This window comes from Ixodes scapularis, unplaced genomic scaffold (assembly GCF_016920785.2).
Source record: "Ixodes scapularis isolate PalLabHiFi unplaced genomic scaffold, ASM1692078v2 PGA_scaffold5__190_contigs__length_132052651, whole genome shotgun sequence".
NCBI classification, from domain to species: domain Eukaryota; kingdom Metazoa; phylum Arthropoda; class Arachnida; order Ixodida; family Ixodidae; genus Ixodes; species Ixodes scapularis.
In genome coordinates this window covers 126064997-126081198 of record NW_024609880.1, presented here as the reverse complement: position 1 = coordinate 126081198, position 16202 = coordinate 126064997, and the positions used below count along the sequence as shown (strand labels likewise).

General features: G+C 43.8%; 2 protein-coding genes across 3 annotated transcripts; one reads left to right on the top strand and one right to left on the bottom strand.

The window, feature by feature from the left end:
• Positions 1-3100: 3100 nt before the first annotated feature.
• Positions 3101-4123, top strand: LOC115332836 (the record flags this gene model as incomplete). Its single annotated transcript, XM_042294334.1, has 2 exons — positions 3101-3586; positions 4067-4123. Coding segments are annotated over 2 exons (543 nt in total), but the record flags the coding sequence as incomplete, so codon positions are not given.
• A 3471-nt stretch (positions 4124-7594) lies between these two features.
• Positions 7595-15938, bottom strand: LOC8034906 (CCR4-NOT transcription complex subunit 9). Of its 2 annotated transcripts, none has more exons than XM_029995319.4 (9): positions 15748-15938; positions 15098-15195; positions 14808-14928; positions 14634-14721; positions 14221-14327; positions 12416-12511; positions 11457-11555; positions 11271-11362; positions 7595-9706 (listed from the first exon to the last, which is right to left on the bottom strand). In XM_029995319.4, the coding sequence occupies exons 1-9, from the start codon at positions 15769-15771 to the stop codon at positions 9529-9531; spliced, it is 903 nt and encodes a 300-aa protein (XP_029851179.1). In that variant the 5' UTR covers positions 15772-15938; the 3' UTR covers positions 7595-9528. The 2 variants fall into 2 exon arrangements, with proteins under 2 accessions (XP_029851179.1, XP_029851178.1); XM_029995318.4 differs by having other exon boundaries at positions 15098-15216; positions 15748-15926.
• Positions 15939-16202: the final 264 nt, after the last annotated feature.

The following is a 16202-nucleotide window of genomic DNA, read 5'->3' as shown; positions in this document are numbered from 1 at the left end:
CTCTGTCAACTCTGCCTCCAAAGCTTTGCATGTTCCGGATCTGTACGATGGTACTGACCAACGTTACTAGAACCACTCAGTTGGGAAACTGCCAAGGAGACTGCTCTGAAAAAGTGGCCCCAATCTGTCCACCAGAACCGAGCTAATGGCGAACACAATGCCGCCATTTCTCCCGTAGCGGCCACTCGAGGAACTGCACTTTACTTCAATTTTGGCTTTAATCGGCCATTTTGGCGCCGAAACAGATACAGGTGAAGAGGTTGCAGCGGTGCCACCCCCGCCTCCCCAGCGGACGCGCCGCGAATTACTCCCGAAGTTAAAATGCACCTAGGTTGGGACGCCCTACCTGAAAGGACTGCTGAGGCATAGTTGTATAAAAACAATATTAATTGTTCAGCAAAACCTTGCAAACTAAAGATTATAAAAACATAACGCGCCCTTCATTTTGTATTAAACTCCAATCAATTTCATACAAAAAGTGTCTTTTCCGTTTGTTTTTACGCAAAAACATGCTTTCTAAAAGCTCGAGGTGACCACAGTACAGACAGATGATGAAGAGTGGCGCTGTTGTCGTATTTAGCTCGGTCTCGGTGGACGCCAGCGGCCCAGGTTTCGACGGCGAGTTTCCCAACTGAGTGTTCTAGTAACGTTGGTACTGACTGAAGCCTCTCGGTGTGTTTGCGTTTGTCTTGCGCTTCCCCGCCAAATTTAGCAGAAAACTTGACGTCACGCTGACCTATACACAAATTCAGTTTCCCAGCTAGATTTAGCGGGAAAATTTACGTCACGTGGCCTCAACGCCAATTCAGCTTTCCCGCTAAATTTAGTGGGGAAAATAATGTCACATGGCTGACTTCACGTAACGTGACCTACACACAAATTCAGTTTCCCCGCTAGATTTAGCGGAAAAATTGTCGTGAGGTGACATTTAGCGGGAAAGTTACATTGCGTGACGCCGATTGCATATCGGTGCAGCCACGATCTTCAGCTGCTCCCTGTAGACAAATTCGGATAGCAAATTCTGTCACGGAGACGTGAAACTCAGAGAACGACTAGCAAGTGCACACATATAGCACGCGTTAAACTATCTGATGAAGATCGCTGTGAGAGTACCGCAAAAAAGTTTATGATGCTACAACGTTTTACATATGCAACAAAATTGTCTAGAATTTGCGTTACAATTTTTTTACGACCGCTCCTTTCCGCGGCTGTCATTTTAAATTTAATTGTGGCATTTTACGTGTCACACTAACGCGAGCGCTCTCGTAAATAATGCTTGCGGGGCTTTTGGCCGTCTGGCAAGCTGGGCGCGTGAGATGGAAGTCGTTAGTGCTGATATACCCTAATTTATTTATTTGTGCATGAATACTACCAGATGCGGACAGCATCTCGCCTATATAGCCTTTTCCTGCGCCGCCCCCCCCTCCCCTCCCCCCCCCCCTTTCATGATTAGTGACCATGGGGAGCGGGGGTGGTGCGGGGAAGTAGCTAAGTTTGGAGTTAAAATTTTCAACAGTAGCGAGATTTGGAGCTAGAATCCTCAAAATAGCTCAGTTCAAAGCTAGCTTAAGATAATAAATTAAAAAAAAAAGCCAATTAAATCCGGAGTGGCCACAAATTGGCCGCCCCCAAAACTTTGCCGCCCGAGCTGCCTTTTGGTAAGTCCGCCCTTGAAAACTATGATTCTCCCTCTGGAGGCTGTGGCGAGGGGGATTATGATGATACATAACGAAATTCGTCTGCCAGCAACTCTGTTATATCGAAGATGTTACTAATAATGGCTCTCTGCTATTTTGAAACACGAATGGACTATTGTATGAAGACAGACCAGTAAAATCGTTTCCTGCGGACCGGAAAAGCATTCCTTGGTACCCTCCTCTTCATTTCCTTTCGCGCTCTTCAAAAACTACCAATCGGCTCCCCCCACCCCTTTCCACTTTAGCAAAGCGAGCGATGGAGAGGAGCAACCTTCTCTCCAGCCTTCGCTCTGCTAAAGTGGAAAGGAATGCGTGGAGCTTTACCTGAACTTTTAAACCGAAAGCAGCGGGTCTGGGATTGGTCCGGGTTTGATGGATTATAGCATGATGGTATATACTATAGTCAGTTACAGGTTAAGAAGGTAGCGGCAAATGCCCCTCAAAGGGAATCAGATATCCCTCCGCCACCTCCGCATCCAATAGCGTCCCACCGTTTCCGTGACGTCGCGGCCAACGCGCGAGGAGGGTCTTGCCTTTCTGTACATATTTGCTTTATCTTTCGACTTTTACTTAGCATTGTGGAAGCCACGAGAGGGAGATTAGAGTTCTCCCCCACCGACGGAAACAAATACGACTTTCGGGGATTAGCTTTCCCCCCGATGGATACAAAGGCTGCTTTCAGGGGCTCGGTTCCCTCTCCGATGAATACAAAGGTCGCTTTCTTAAAAAGTGGGATCGGAGACAAGTGGGAATCCATTGAAGCGGAACAAGGAGTGTTTCCAGTGAACTCTTCTTTCGACTGCGGAGAGATTTGAAACGGGCGCATTACGCTTGTGGGAGGAGCTTCTCCTACCTTCTTGACTTGTAACCGACTATATACACCGTTTTATCGTGGGTAGCATCAGTTTGAGAGTGAGAGAGAAGAGCGGAAAGGCCTACTGGCGCTTTCTCCCTTGCTGGTGCGTTAGAAAGAGTGAAAGTCCCGGATGAGAGGCTTCGCCGGTGTTGGGTGCACGCATTGCCCGACCTTCGTTCGCGCTTTCTTCTCCGTTTTAAACTCTCAAACTTAATTAGAGCCGCGGGCTTGGACAACGACAGGAAGTGTCCAGTACTGTCCGAGGTCCTATGTAGCTTGCACGGGATCCAGCAAAGCGATTGCGGCCGCACCTCTTTTCACATGACCCCGACCTCCGACGGCAGTGGGTTGCGTCCGTAAACCGCAAAAAACGTTTCCCCAGCGCCATCCGCGTGACTGTGCTCGGAACATTTTGTGAATTGAGCGCGCACCGCAATCCACGAAAACTCCCTCTTGTGTCACTCTCTCAGATATACCGTAAGAGAAAACACTCATACCGGAATAAAAACATTCTAAAGGCATTAATTTTAATAAAACACTTTTAATAAAACACGAGTTAAAAACGGAATTAAAACAACTAAAGGACATATTTGAAAGTGATTTTCGAAAAGAACTAAGAAAAATTAAAAACAGCATGACGTTTATTAACAAGGAGTTTAAGGGCATAAAGGACGAACTGAAAGCTATTCGCACCGAGAATAAGGAGCTAAAAGCTGAAAATCGAAAGTTGCACCTCAAGTGCGATGAGCTCGCCAAGGAGCTAAACACAACAGCGTCCCGGATACTCCGCTGCGAACAATATTCCCAAAATGCTAACATAGAGATCAAGGGAATCCCTACGCAGCCAAACGAAAACCTTTACGCCATATTATCAAAGATTGGCGATAGGATCGGTGAGCCGATCCTGGATACCGGCAATGAAACCTGTCATCGTGTACCTGTCAGCAATAATCAGGAAAACAAAAACATAGTTGTACAATTCACGCACCGATGGAAACGGGATTCGATTCTAGAAAAGGCACGTCGCCTTATGGTACGTTTACACTTGCGGATCCACTAGCGAATCCGCCCAGCTTTCGCCGCTAAAGCGAAACGCTGGGCGGAAAACGCGGCGGCGAGCCGAATAGGTCCAGGACGTATTTCTGCCGCCGAACGAGGCGTTTCGCGGACCGGAAGTGACATTCTTGCGCAGCGCGACGCTGCCTGCGTCGCAACTCTCGCGCCTTCTCGTCATATGTGACGGGATGTTACGAGAACACCTGCCGCAGCCGGCGCCACCGCCGCCGCTCGAAGGAAATAGATGTAAACACAATCCGCTCGTCGCCGCCGCCGCCGGGAGCGGATCCGCTCCCGCGGCAGCGGATTTCTTCTCAAATGTAAACGGATCTTGAACTGCTGTTTAATAATGTTGGTGTTAGTTTTGATGTAATTATGTTTAGTGAAACATGGTACAATGAAGAATCACCCTACTTCACCCTCCCTCATTATCAACATTTTGCTTTAAATCGTACAGATAAGAGGGGAGGTGGAGTTTCTTTACAAGTTCAGTTTCCTACAACTTCGGTGTTGATACCACACTTCACAGTACTAACTGTAGATTACGAGTCACTTACAATAAAAGATGAGTCAAACATCGATTGTGTTGTTTATCGTCCGCCGGATGCCTGTTTTTCCAGATTTATAACCGTTTATGAAACTTTGGTGGATTTTGCCTGTGTTAATAAATATATGTTATATGTAGGTGGCGATTTTAATATTGATGTATTGACCCCTTCAGCTTCACGAGCAGAATTAATGAATTTGTTAGAAGCATATTCTATTCACAACGTCATTAGTATACCGACACGTGTTACATGCTCTTCCTCTACAACAATAGATCTTTTTATCAAAAATCGTGATGTGGCGCATATCACCGCTGGGGCAATACTTGCTGACATTAGTGATCACTTTCCAATTTTTTTGTCTTCTACCAAAATTGTTAGGAAACAACACAAACCAGAACTATGTCCCTCTTTTCAACTAATCACTACTTTTACGCTAGATAAGTTTCGTGAAGATATTCGTTGCCTTAGAATCATTAGAAAATTATAAACGTTACAGAAATAAATTAAATTCAGGGTTAAAACATGCAAAAAGGAACTACTATCATAAACAGTTTAACGAAACTATACAGGGAGATATTTTGTGGAAGCGACTCAGGAACGTTTTGCACCCAGTTGCTGAATCGACCATCCAAAAAATAATTCTGAATGGAACAGACTACGATGGGGAGAGTTTAGCCAGTGCTTTTAATAACTACTTTGTGAATTTAGTCCCCGCTAGCAATACTGTGTTGACAGGAAATTACATAACCACTCATGCTCGTGTAAGTGGCTCCTTATTCTCTTTTCCCACAAGCGAAAACGAGGTTGTCAATACCTTTCATAGCTTAAAAAAGAGTAAATCTCGTGACATATAGATGATTTACAAATAAAACCAATAAAATACGTATTAGATTTACTTGCCCCTATACTCACACACATATTTAATCTAGTGTTAGAAACAGGTGCCTTTCCTTTACGAATGCAAACCGCTAAAGTAACCGTGATTCATAAAGGAGGCGGTATAAAAGATCTCTCCAACTACAGGCCTATTTCTATTCTCCCTGTATTTTCCAAAGGACTTGAGAAAATCATTCATTCACGCTTAATTAACTTTTTTAACAAGCATATGTTGTTATCTAATTCACAGTTTGGTTTCCGGAAAAATATGTCGACTGAGATTGCGCTCATAAAGCAGAAATAGATAATTATTGAAGCTTTCGAGAAAAAACAAAAAAACAAAACTGGTTCCACTCGGCATTTTTATAGATCTTTCTAAGGCGTTTGATCACCTGAATCATAACATCTTAATTGCTAAGCTTGACATGTATGGTGTTCGTGGAACAATGTTATCACTAATTAAATCGTATCTCCTAAACCGTAAGCAGTGCGTATCTCATAATTCATTCCTATCATCTACTGAGGATATTAAATCAGGCGTCCCGCAAGGCAGCATCTTGGGGCCCCTATTATTTATAATTTATATGAATGACGTTTTCAATATCAATACCGAAGTACAGTCAATAGCATATGCTGATGATATAACGTTGTTTTTTACTGGCATTGACCCCGATAAACCTATAGTTTCTGCTAACAATTTTCTCTCTTCCTTAAAAATATGGGCTGACTTGAAATGCTTAAAAATAAACGCCAATAAAACAAGGGCCTTATTGTTTAGACCCAGAAATAAAATAGCACGTGTGTCTACAAATCTTTGCTTGGGCGGAAATAATATTGAATTCGTTCAGGAAATTAAAGCTCTGGGTGTTTTCTTCTCGGAACATCTCACGTGGAACCAACACATAAACCATGTTGGCATGAAATTAAACAAACTTAATAGCTTGATGAATAAACATAGACATATTTTGCCACAAAACACAAAAAAATCCTATATAATTCTTTGTTTCTGCCGACTCTCACTTACTGTCATGTCATATGGGGAACAACTGCAAATCAGAACATGTTAAAGTTACTCGTCGCACAAAAAAGGGCTGTACGTATTATAACTAACGTTCCATGGTTTACATCAACTCGTAAGTATTTTAATGAATTAAATATTATAAATGTGTTAAAAATGCATGATTTCAGACTAGTTTCTCTTTACAAAAATGCAGTAACAATAAACAACGCACCACTGCTACAATTATTTAATCTAATCAAACACATACCATCGTATAATATAAGACAGCCCGAAATATGGAAAATACCAACCGTCAGAATCTCGTATGGACATCAATCTATACTTCATACCTTGCCTGTTCTCCTTAACAACCTCGCAAAACAAAACATTACACCCGAAACATCAACAAAACAGTCCCTCAAGTCCCATTTCATATTTTACTGATGCGATGTTTTCGAATTTTTCTTTATGCTTATATGGTTTCTCGCTGAAATATTTTTCTTTTGTGACCTTGTTGTATAGTATGTACGTATGTTTTTTTGTTTTTTTTTTTGTGCATCATGATGTCTGCGATTTCATCACCTTATGTTTTACTTGACTAGGTATGTAGGCATGTATGTGATGTATGTATGTATGGCGTGTTGCATGTATAGTGTGTTATTTATGCTGATTCACCAGTTATATTTGCGTTATCATTACTTGATTATTACTTGACCCGGTATATATATTTTTGTGCGTTTATGTCTGTATTATTGTCACTCTACCTCTTTGTCGGTTAGACTTTAAATGTTCTGCTATGCTTTGAGTGATTATTTAGTTTGAATTTTATTGTGTACTCTATGTCGAGTGCTGGGGCAGGGGCCTGTCAAGCTGCAACTGCAGCTTTTTTCCCTGCTCTCCACACTCCTTTGGAGTGAAAATAAATGATTATATATTATATAAAATGAACTTCCCCGTCTCTATCCAAAATGACCCCCGCTCCGGCAAGGTGAGAAAAACTCCTTACCTGCCAGGCGCGGGGTTCCGGAGAGCCAAGATCGGGAAAGCATCGGAGAAGTCGCCATATTAATGCCATCTCGTTCGCGGGTGTCGCAGGAGTCCCTTACCCGAAACGGAAAAAAGACGAGAGAAACCTCTTCGCCTGTCGGTCGCAACCGCATCAGAAATCCGAGCGAGAAAATGGAAGACGTTTCCCCGGGAGAGAGTGAAGGAGGAAGGCCCTCCAAGACAGGCGACTCCTACACTTCACGAAGAAACAAGTCGAAGCTCACGGCAGAAAGCGAGCGTCTCGACCTGCATGTGGCCGTTATCACGGCCATCGGGGAAGGGAGATCACAGGAATGCCAAGTGCCTCGCGCAACCTAGCATAAGAACATTTGAAATCGCGCCCGTGACGCTCCATCGGGAGCGACCGCCCTGTTAAAAAAGGTTTTTGGTGCAACTAAATAGTCCACCCCCCCCCCCCCCCCCCCCTCCTCAAAAGATTGCCCTAAATTTCTGGGCACTCCTTTTGGTCTTGCGACAGGTCTATTACAATGAAGTGACCGGAAAGCGGTGTGAATGCATTTCGAAACGACGCCGTTTATTGCTTAAAAAATCATCTTTGTACTCTGGAAATCACAAATGACAAAGTGGCACATGATGTTGTAATCAGATGTAACCATCTGGAACAGTATGTTACATCATTTGGTGGCTGATACAAGCGTGGACTATACATTTTCCTTTGGAAGCCAGGAGACTTGGTGCAAAAAAACACTCTGCAAGTAGTGCTCAAAGTCAGCACAAATCAAGATTTGTGATAACCTCTCGTGTATATCTTTTTTCTCTTTTGGCATTAGCACTGGGAGTGTGTATCTTCAGAGGTGAAATGTTGTGAACAAGATCACACTTGCTTTGCTCCGAAATAATTTAGCAATAAAATAAGCTCCAAAGCATGATTATACAGCAAACATTCAATTCACCCAGAATAGGGATCATCGGCTACTGTGTCACCTAGGTGCCAACACAAATCAGTTGAGCACTGCTGGTTTATCCGTAAACATTGAATGTGTCATTGCAATTCTAGATGTATACAAAATGGCTACAAATGCAAAAAAAAAAAAAAAGTATATTGAATCATCAATTTGATTGAAATAAGCAAAGCTCTGAATGCCTATTGGGTCTGGTTTACAGAAGCGTTCAACTCTGCACAACTGCTTGTCTGTCATGTGGATAAACAATGAGCACAGGTTCTACCTACCACAGAGCAAATGTACAGCGAACAAATGAAACACAAAGTACACTTAGGGACTATGAAAACTAAGTGAGGTGGGCAGGTGACTGGATGGAAACAAGTCCTCACTGGTAACATCTCACCACTTCAGCTTCCTGAGGAGAGGCAAGGCTTAGAAAGAAACCAACACCAAGCTGCCAACATGCCTATCCACCTTTTGATCACTGGCTCCACTGACAAAGTTAACAGTGAAGCTGACTGTGCATTTTCAATGTGGCTATTAACATTAGTGTAATCTCAGTGGCATCCCGAAGTACCCGATCCTAACTGGAACACACCAACTTTTTCTCAGGTTGGCATTAAAGCACACATTCCTAGTATCCCACAGAAGTTACACTCCGTTTAGCCCGACATTAGACCGCATCAAATGCTACGAGCCATCAAAACCGATCCAGTGCCGCACGAGTGTCACCTCGATGCACGGGGCACACAGTCACGCGACACATTCACGGCGCTGGATCGGCAGAGATGGCTCATAGCATCTGCTGCGATCCAACATAGGGTGAAACCGAGTATAGAAGCTGTATGCAAACCGCTCAGCTGTATGCAAACTGCTCTCGCTTCATTCCAGGAATTTACAGACTAGCCACCTCTAATCCAACAGAGATCACATGGTATAAGTTACTCCCGCCAGAACGGGACACACAAAAGTAAACGGAACCAACTGTACAACCAAATTCCGCAAAAAAAAAAAAAGTGTTGCCACTTCGAAGAAAACCGCTAAAATAAATTACAAGGTCACACTCCATAAGAAAGAGACGAAACGAACCAGCACCAACTGTTGCGAGTTGCCAGCGGTGATCCGAAGCCGAACGGTCGTAATCTCGACGGATTTCAAGGACAACCGGAACTATGCTCCGTTCGCACCCAAGGCGACAGTGTGGTGGAAGTTGCATGCATGCGGAACCAATCAACAGCCTCCCTTTTCGTCGCCCGACCCCTCCCTTTGGGCGCGGGTGCAGGCAGGGGTGTGGTTATGTTACGGAATATAAATGTACAACTGGTCCAACAAGCACCCAGCCTCCACCGCACTGTCAGCTTAGGAAAGAACAAAATATAGTAGTACAACAATAAATTAAAAAAAACAAGTAGCAACGGCAGTTTTCTGGTTACATTTGTGGATGGCCGCGTTTTCCCGGACGAGAGTTTGTGCGTCCGAAGGAGAGCACCGAGAAGTGCGGCGGAGTGAACACACTTGAGCGGTCCGAGCGTCCGGCCCGGGGCTACTGGGGGGCGAGGGAGGCCTGGTAGGTAAGGCGGGGGTCGGTCACGGGGGCCGTCTCCAGGTTCTTGAGGAGCTGGGCGAGCCAATGCGTGGTCGACTTGTCGTCCTGCAGGCAGCTGGCGAAGGTGTTGTCTTTCAGCTGGTCCGGCAGGCACTGGCGCAGGGCTTCGCGAGCCCTGAAACGGCCAGGCAGACGCGTTGGAAACTGGTTCAGCTTTTAAAGGGCACGCCACGAGATCGTTATGCCCTCCTTCCCCCCCCCCCCCTGACGTTTGTGGGAGAGAGAGCCCAAAAAAAAAAATCAAATTCCTTTCCTCTGACAAGGTCTTCTTGCAAACTCATACCGGTTGTCTTGTAGAGAAAAGAAGAAGTTTTGGGCATTTTTGTGCGACGCGCGGTGTACTTCTCGCAAGATTTGGTAGTTGGAGGAAGAAACGATACTTATAGCGTTGGAAAACCAGATAACCAACTTGTGTCTTCCATCAATCCCCTCTCCAGTCACAAACGACTCGGGACTCGCAATATTGAGAGGTAGTAATTTGTCACTGTCCCACCTTCATTACCTAACGTAAAGTGAAGCGTAATGCTCATGACCCCTGAAATACTGAATATGTATCGTCATAAAAAAAAACTTGTTTAAAAAAAAAGAAGAAACACGGAGAGTGAGGCAACTTGAGATACTCCCTTTAACTTCCAGTATATGGCTCGTGGTTTTACTATTTCTAGATTTAACCCCTCACAAGCAGGACTAGCGGATTTTTAAACAAAACGATTAATTTCCTTGTTTTTTTTCTCAAGATATGTCTGGTTGAGGAAAAAAAAAAAGGGGGAGTTGAAAGATACCACCTGCACCCATTTTGACCCCTAGAACCGTAGTAAAAGAAGTCTGGCTCTTTACTGATTTCTATTTTTAAATAGAGAATTAAGATGCATGTAAGTACATTTTAGATACATGTTATCTTCTCAAGACGGACGTGTTTCAAATGCAAAAGCACATCGCTTCCTCCTCCGTCAACCACCTATTGTAAGAATTCTCTGCACAGCGTATGAACAATGCGCAAAACTTCTTTTTTTCTTGAAGTGAAAACGAGTATAGAAGACACTGCCCGCAGTTTACGCCCCAACCTGCCCCAAGCACTGTGTGGATTCACTAGAGATGATGTCACAAGAGGGAAAGTGCAGGCCTTATCTACGTGGATTCACTACTGATGATGTCAGAGGAGTTAAAGTGGAGGCATTGTCTCGTAGTATCAGTTGAGGAGGAGAGAAAACGAGTATCATAAAAACATTAATTGAAAAAACCAACGTCTTTGCACAAGACCTGGTTCCCGTCTTACGCTTTTCAATGTGAAATGCTTATTTCAAACTCTTCTTTGCCAAAGCAAGAAAAAAAAAAAAAAGAAAGAATTCATCGTCAGAATTGCAAAATATTTTTATTCGACAGGCTAGTCACACGTTCGGTCTTAGAAGTCTCACTCGTGTCATAAGACAGCTAGTACTTGGTCCTGCAGAATGTCCTAACTCGCAAACCTTCAGGCCCCCAAAAAAGAACATTCTAAAATTTTGTGCAGTGCAAGCAGCCACTGGTCACCTGTCTGTGTACAAGAACAAAAGGTTTGAAATAAAATGTTAATTCAAAGAAGGGCAACAGTGCCAACTTCTCATATCCGAGTTCACCATACATGAAGTTCACTGCCCCTCAGCTTCGAGGGTGAATTGTAACGAGCTCGAACGCCTCACCTAGGATTGTCAGAGAGTCTCAGGTAGCACCTGACCACGTGCTTCAGAAGGCGCGCAGTCTGTTCCTTAGCCAACGACAGAACCATTTTTCCCTGCACGAAGAGACGTGCATCATTGAGTAACTATGACATTGTGCCGTTTAAAAAGAAGCAGCAGCAGCACCTAATCGAATGGCAAACAACTCACCAGGATCATTGCCACATGAGAAAAGCGTTCGTAAGTCTGACAGATGTAGGAGAGTCCGGTCTCATCCACAAGAATCTTCTGCAGAATGAAAGTGGCCACCTGAAAAACAATGACAGTACTTGTATTGGAGGTGGCATCCAGTACTGGGCAGACATTCTGCCTGTGCCTATAAAGGTTCAGTACCATGTAAAAACAAACACTGAAGCCATTTCTAAATAGCTGGCAAACCCAATCTAATAGAGAAATAATGGCCACTTGTCTTTGTAGAGCGGTCCAAAAAGATTTGCAGATTTGTCATTTTGAAACCCTCAGAATAAAGAAGATTTGAGTGCTGAAGCTTGCAGAGGACTCAAAGGTTGCGACATGCCAAGTGTGAACTGTATGCAACAAACATATTTCGCAAAATCACTATAGGCTAGAGTTTTTTTCGTTCCATACCTGATGAAATAAAAAAGCTGGCAAGTACTAATCCACGACTTAATCACAATATGCAGGTGCAATTCTCTCGCAACACTTAATGGAAAGCAAATATTAATAAAAAAGAGGTATGTGCGAGAAATCAGTAGTTTGCATCAAATACATTACAAAGATGCAAAGAAGCATTCACATTACAACCACAAAAGAAATCCTCATGGACACAGTCCTTAGAGACCAAAAGTATCGCCTTTATTGCAAGAAAGAGACCAACTAACAGAAGCTGCATATCCACGTGACAGGCAATCGGAGAGAAGAGACATGCACCAGAACCAAGACACTACTACAGGCAACAGGCATCGTTAGCTGCGGTAGGCCGTTACTGCATGCAAGTCGGCAACCAGTGAACGTGGCAAGCCAATTCCTGGCAAGGCACGGCTAGGGGTCATGCAGTAGTTTGAAGGCAAGCAGAGTTTCTGGCTCAAGCAGGTGCGAAAGCTTCAAAACCGGGACTTTGAGGTCAGCCTGGCGAGAATCGGAGTTACCGTCTTGGACAGCTCACTGCCGGACTCCATGATCCTCAAGCAGAGAGGAATGATTTCCGTCGACAGCAGGAAGTTGATCACCTCCTGTTCGTCGGTCTGCAACAAGCAGATGGAAGGAGAGGAAAGGAAGTAAGTTGGGAGAAATAATGGCAAATAGTGCAGGCGAGCTGGTCAACTTTCAGCTTAAAAACCCCGAGACTTTGGGGAAAAAAAAGGGTACAACACGCATGGGCAGGCACACCATTGTGCGTGTTGCCCACAATTTTTGTCCTCAAATCTCGGGTTTTCAAGATGCAAGTTGGGAGCATTTTCTTTCTGAGGACACATGCGTCCACATTTCCAATGGGCTGCTGAATATGATGCTCCATAGGTAGGGTGACCAGAGTCCCGTTTTGGCCAAGACAGTCTCGTTTTTGAGGTCCATTTCTGCCGTCCAGTCTTTTTGTCCCAATAAAGAATCATGTAACGTTTTGGCAGAGTGCAGAGTTTCGAAATTGGCACCAAGCGAGTTGAAGCAAACCGAAACTATGCCTACTCGTTACAAGTATATTTTACAAAAATAACTGTAAATACTTTAAAATATGAGTTAAGCTAGCCTGTGTGCCTCGACCGGAAATGGCTATACGCACGACGCGAAGCTTGGTGGGTCTCATATAATATGAATGGTTACAAAAAGCTTCGATTGGCAGTAAAAAAAAAAATCTAAAAAATGTAGCGTATCTTTTTTTTTTTCAAACATTTTTTTGAGCATTTGGCAATATTTAGATTTCTTTTTACAATTAACACTGAAAACACAAAAAAAAAAAACATGCTGTTGATGAAACTTTGCTGAACTCAATAGTATGGGACTCCTTTTCCGGCGGCTTGGGTTAGCTTGAGTTGCTGGTTGTACGGTGGGGCCAAGTGGGTTAATAGTTCTGTAATGAACAGCCGCATACAGTCGCCGAGAAGCGGCGTGAACACAGGCGGGGGATATTTACCCAGAGAGTAAAATTTAGTGCAATATAGGACGTTTTAAAATAACAGCAGTTATTTCATTAAATCTTTTCTCCCAATCTCAATCTCTAATACAATTCCCCCCCCCCCCCCCTTCCCCACCCCGTTGGGATGTCCCGTTTTCTACCTTGAGGAATACGGTCACCCTATCCATAGGAAGAATCATAAAGGTGCTCAAAGTAGACCTTACATATAGCGTCATTTCGAACAATGCAAACACATTTAGAAGAAACATTCGTCAAATATCCGCATTGCTTGTTTATCCTACTATGCGTCACTTGCAGAGGCATAGCCATACGCAGTAGGAAAAAAGAAATGATTGCACCTTCTACTTACTGAGAAACCTGGACTGGAGTGTTTTCAGTATGATCATGTATTACCGGCTTGTCTCTGCATTACCTCTTATTTCCTCCCCTTCCCCTTCCCCACTAACCGCTCTCCCTGGAAATTCCTGAATATGGACATTTGTTTTATCTGCCTACCAACAATACATTTCGAGCTGACTTACCTACCAAGTTGGGAGAAACCAAATCCGGGATATTTTCTAAGTCGTGGAGGGGGGCGGTTTTTAAAAACAAATATTGACTATGACCGAAAACGAAGCTAAGGCGTAGGTGAGCCGCTACAAGCTTACCATTATGTTAATTTTTACGAAGACAACTCCATTACATTTGTATGGCACCGCTCACACTAGCGAGACACAGCTGGGCCTCGTTATCATTGGTGCCGTCTTTAGCGCCAAAACTTGGATAACGGCAAACTTGTGCATCTGAAAGCCAGTAAAGAGACAGAGTTCGCAAGAGACTCACCTTGACTAAAGCGCCAATCACGCCTAGGCTGGTCAGCCGTAAGTACTCAAATGGCCTGGTCTTGCTAACAGTGTGTAGAAATGGGTACAGGAAGAGGGGAATGTTGGCTGAAATGGGGAAGACGACGAATCAGGCAAGTGACACGCACAAGCACCGCCATGTTCTGCTGCTGGTCGATACCAGTGACGCCCATCGCAGCCACACTGTGCGCCCAGGATGGTGGCACACAAAGGGTGTGCTTTGCACCAAACACTTAGAACTTGGCCATTTGTGTCCCAGCAGTTATTGGACACAATCCTCGACCCAAATGCCCGCTAAAGGCATATATCGCAACTGTTCCCAACACTAATAAGACGGCTTCGGAAGTTACGAACAATGTGACGAGCACGTCGGCAAACGAGAATATGTCGTACCTGCTAAGAAGTAAGAGCGAGTATCGGGGTGCGATGCTACACACTGTAACAAGGCCAGGGCATTACACACTCTATTTGACTGGTGTGCCTGAAAAGAGAGGAAAACAGTCATTTTTCTGCTCACTGAAGGCTCGGGAGTTGCTAAGAGTAAACCAATAGAGAACAAAAGCTTACAGTCAATGTCGGGGGATTAATGGCAGGGTATATGTTTATAATCTCCTGTAGCAGAGCTGCGATGGTACCAAAGGAATTCCACAGCATCGGTGCAAGGTCCGGAACCACCTCGCGCTTCTTACTGCAAAGTTAATTCGGAACGGTAAATTAACGGACAATCTGGCTCGGCGGTAGTACACTGCTCAACAAAACTCGAAGGCTCTTCGCCTACAACTACTACTGCACCATACGGTAACAATACGAAGCCCTCCGCGACACCCGTTACGAAGACAGCAGAGCGGATAACAAACCTCAGTTCCAACAGAGCGTTTTCGCGGGTCTCCGGGTTAGACAGTTCGATGATCCACTGGAAGATCTTCTCCTTGTCCACGGCCTGAATCACCGAATGCTGCGAGACATTCATGAGAACCTGCGGCAATCAGGCATTCAGAACGCATCCATCTCAAGCGTCGTTTCGTTCTGTTACTTTTATTTCCATTAATCATCAGGAGCGCTGACACAGGTTTCTCGTGCACGCTAGCTGCCGTTCGGTGGCATCGCGGCTTTACATAACCAAATAAATATAACTATTATCAGAGTAGGATCCGGCATCAATTCCAGACATTATTTTAACCTATAAAATAAGAAGAAAATATAAAAGAAAACGCGTGCCGTAAAGGTCATACAGCGCAAACCTGAGCGAGTTGGTAACCGGATATAATTAGCAACTGTCAATAACGCAGTTAATGCAAAGGTGCAAGCGAGCTGGACAAGAATGACGATAATAATCCCTGGAGAAGGGGAACAAAGGACAAACATAATATTTTTATTTAGATTTGTGTTTGTCCTTTTGTTCCCCTTGCCCAGGGATTATTATTGTCAATACACCAGACTTCGTGAGGATAGCCGGATAGCTCGAGAGAGAAAAAGAGGTCAAGGAACGAAGCGGCGAGGTATTTACCGAATGGCTGTTCAGGGGATTCATGAGGAGGGTTCGTCAGGGACAAAACGCACGGGAGAAACACGAGCAATATAAAGAAAAAGAAGCAATGCGAAAACCACAGTAAGAACCGTAAGAACCTTCGCGAGTATACGTGATTGAAGACTCGCATTAATGGACGAATCAAGTGCCACTTACATAGGTCGAGTTTTAGATAGTGTCGTAACAAAAGGGGAGCATAAAATATTGCTGCATACTAATAAAACAATTTTTAAGTATTTTAATGTATTATTTATTATTTAATTTATTCCTATGTGATTTATACAATTTACTTAATTATCAAACCCAAAATATTGTAGTTAGTTTCGCATACTAAATGCAATTGTTATTTTGCTACAGTCACAAAATAATTAAAGAAACTACATATATAACAATATTTAGGCGTTATTTATTTAGTTTTAACTTAAAACATTATC

Excerpts from the sequence above, each read along its gene's own strand:
- LOC8034906 (XM_029995318.4), bottom strand. The coding sequence starts at position 15,771 with ATGAATCCCCTGAACAGCCATTCG. Across the intron at positions 12,512-14,220 it reads TGATTGGCGCTTTAGTCAAG|ACCGACGAACAGGAGGTGAT; the intron begins GTGAGTCTCTTG and ends TGCTTGTTGCAG. Across the intron at positions 11,363-11,456 it reads CTCATGTGGCAATGATCCTG|GGAAAAATGGTTCTGTCGTT; the intron begins GTGAGTTGTTTG and ends CTCTTCGTGCAG.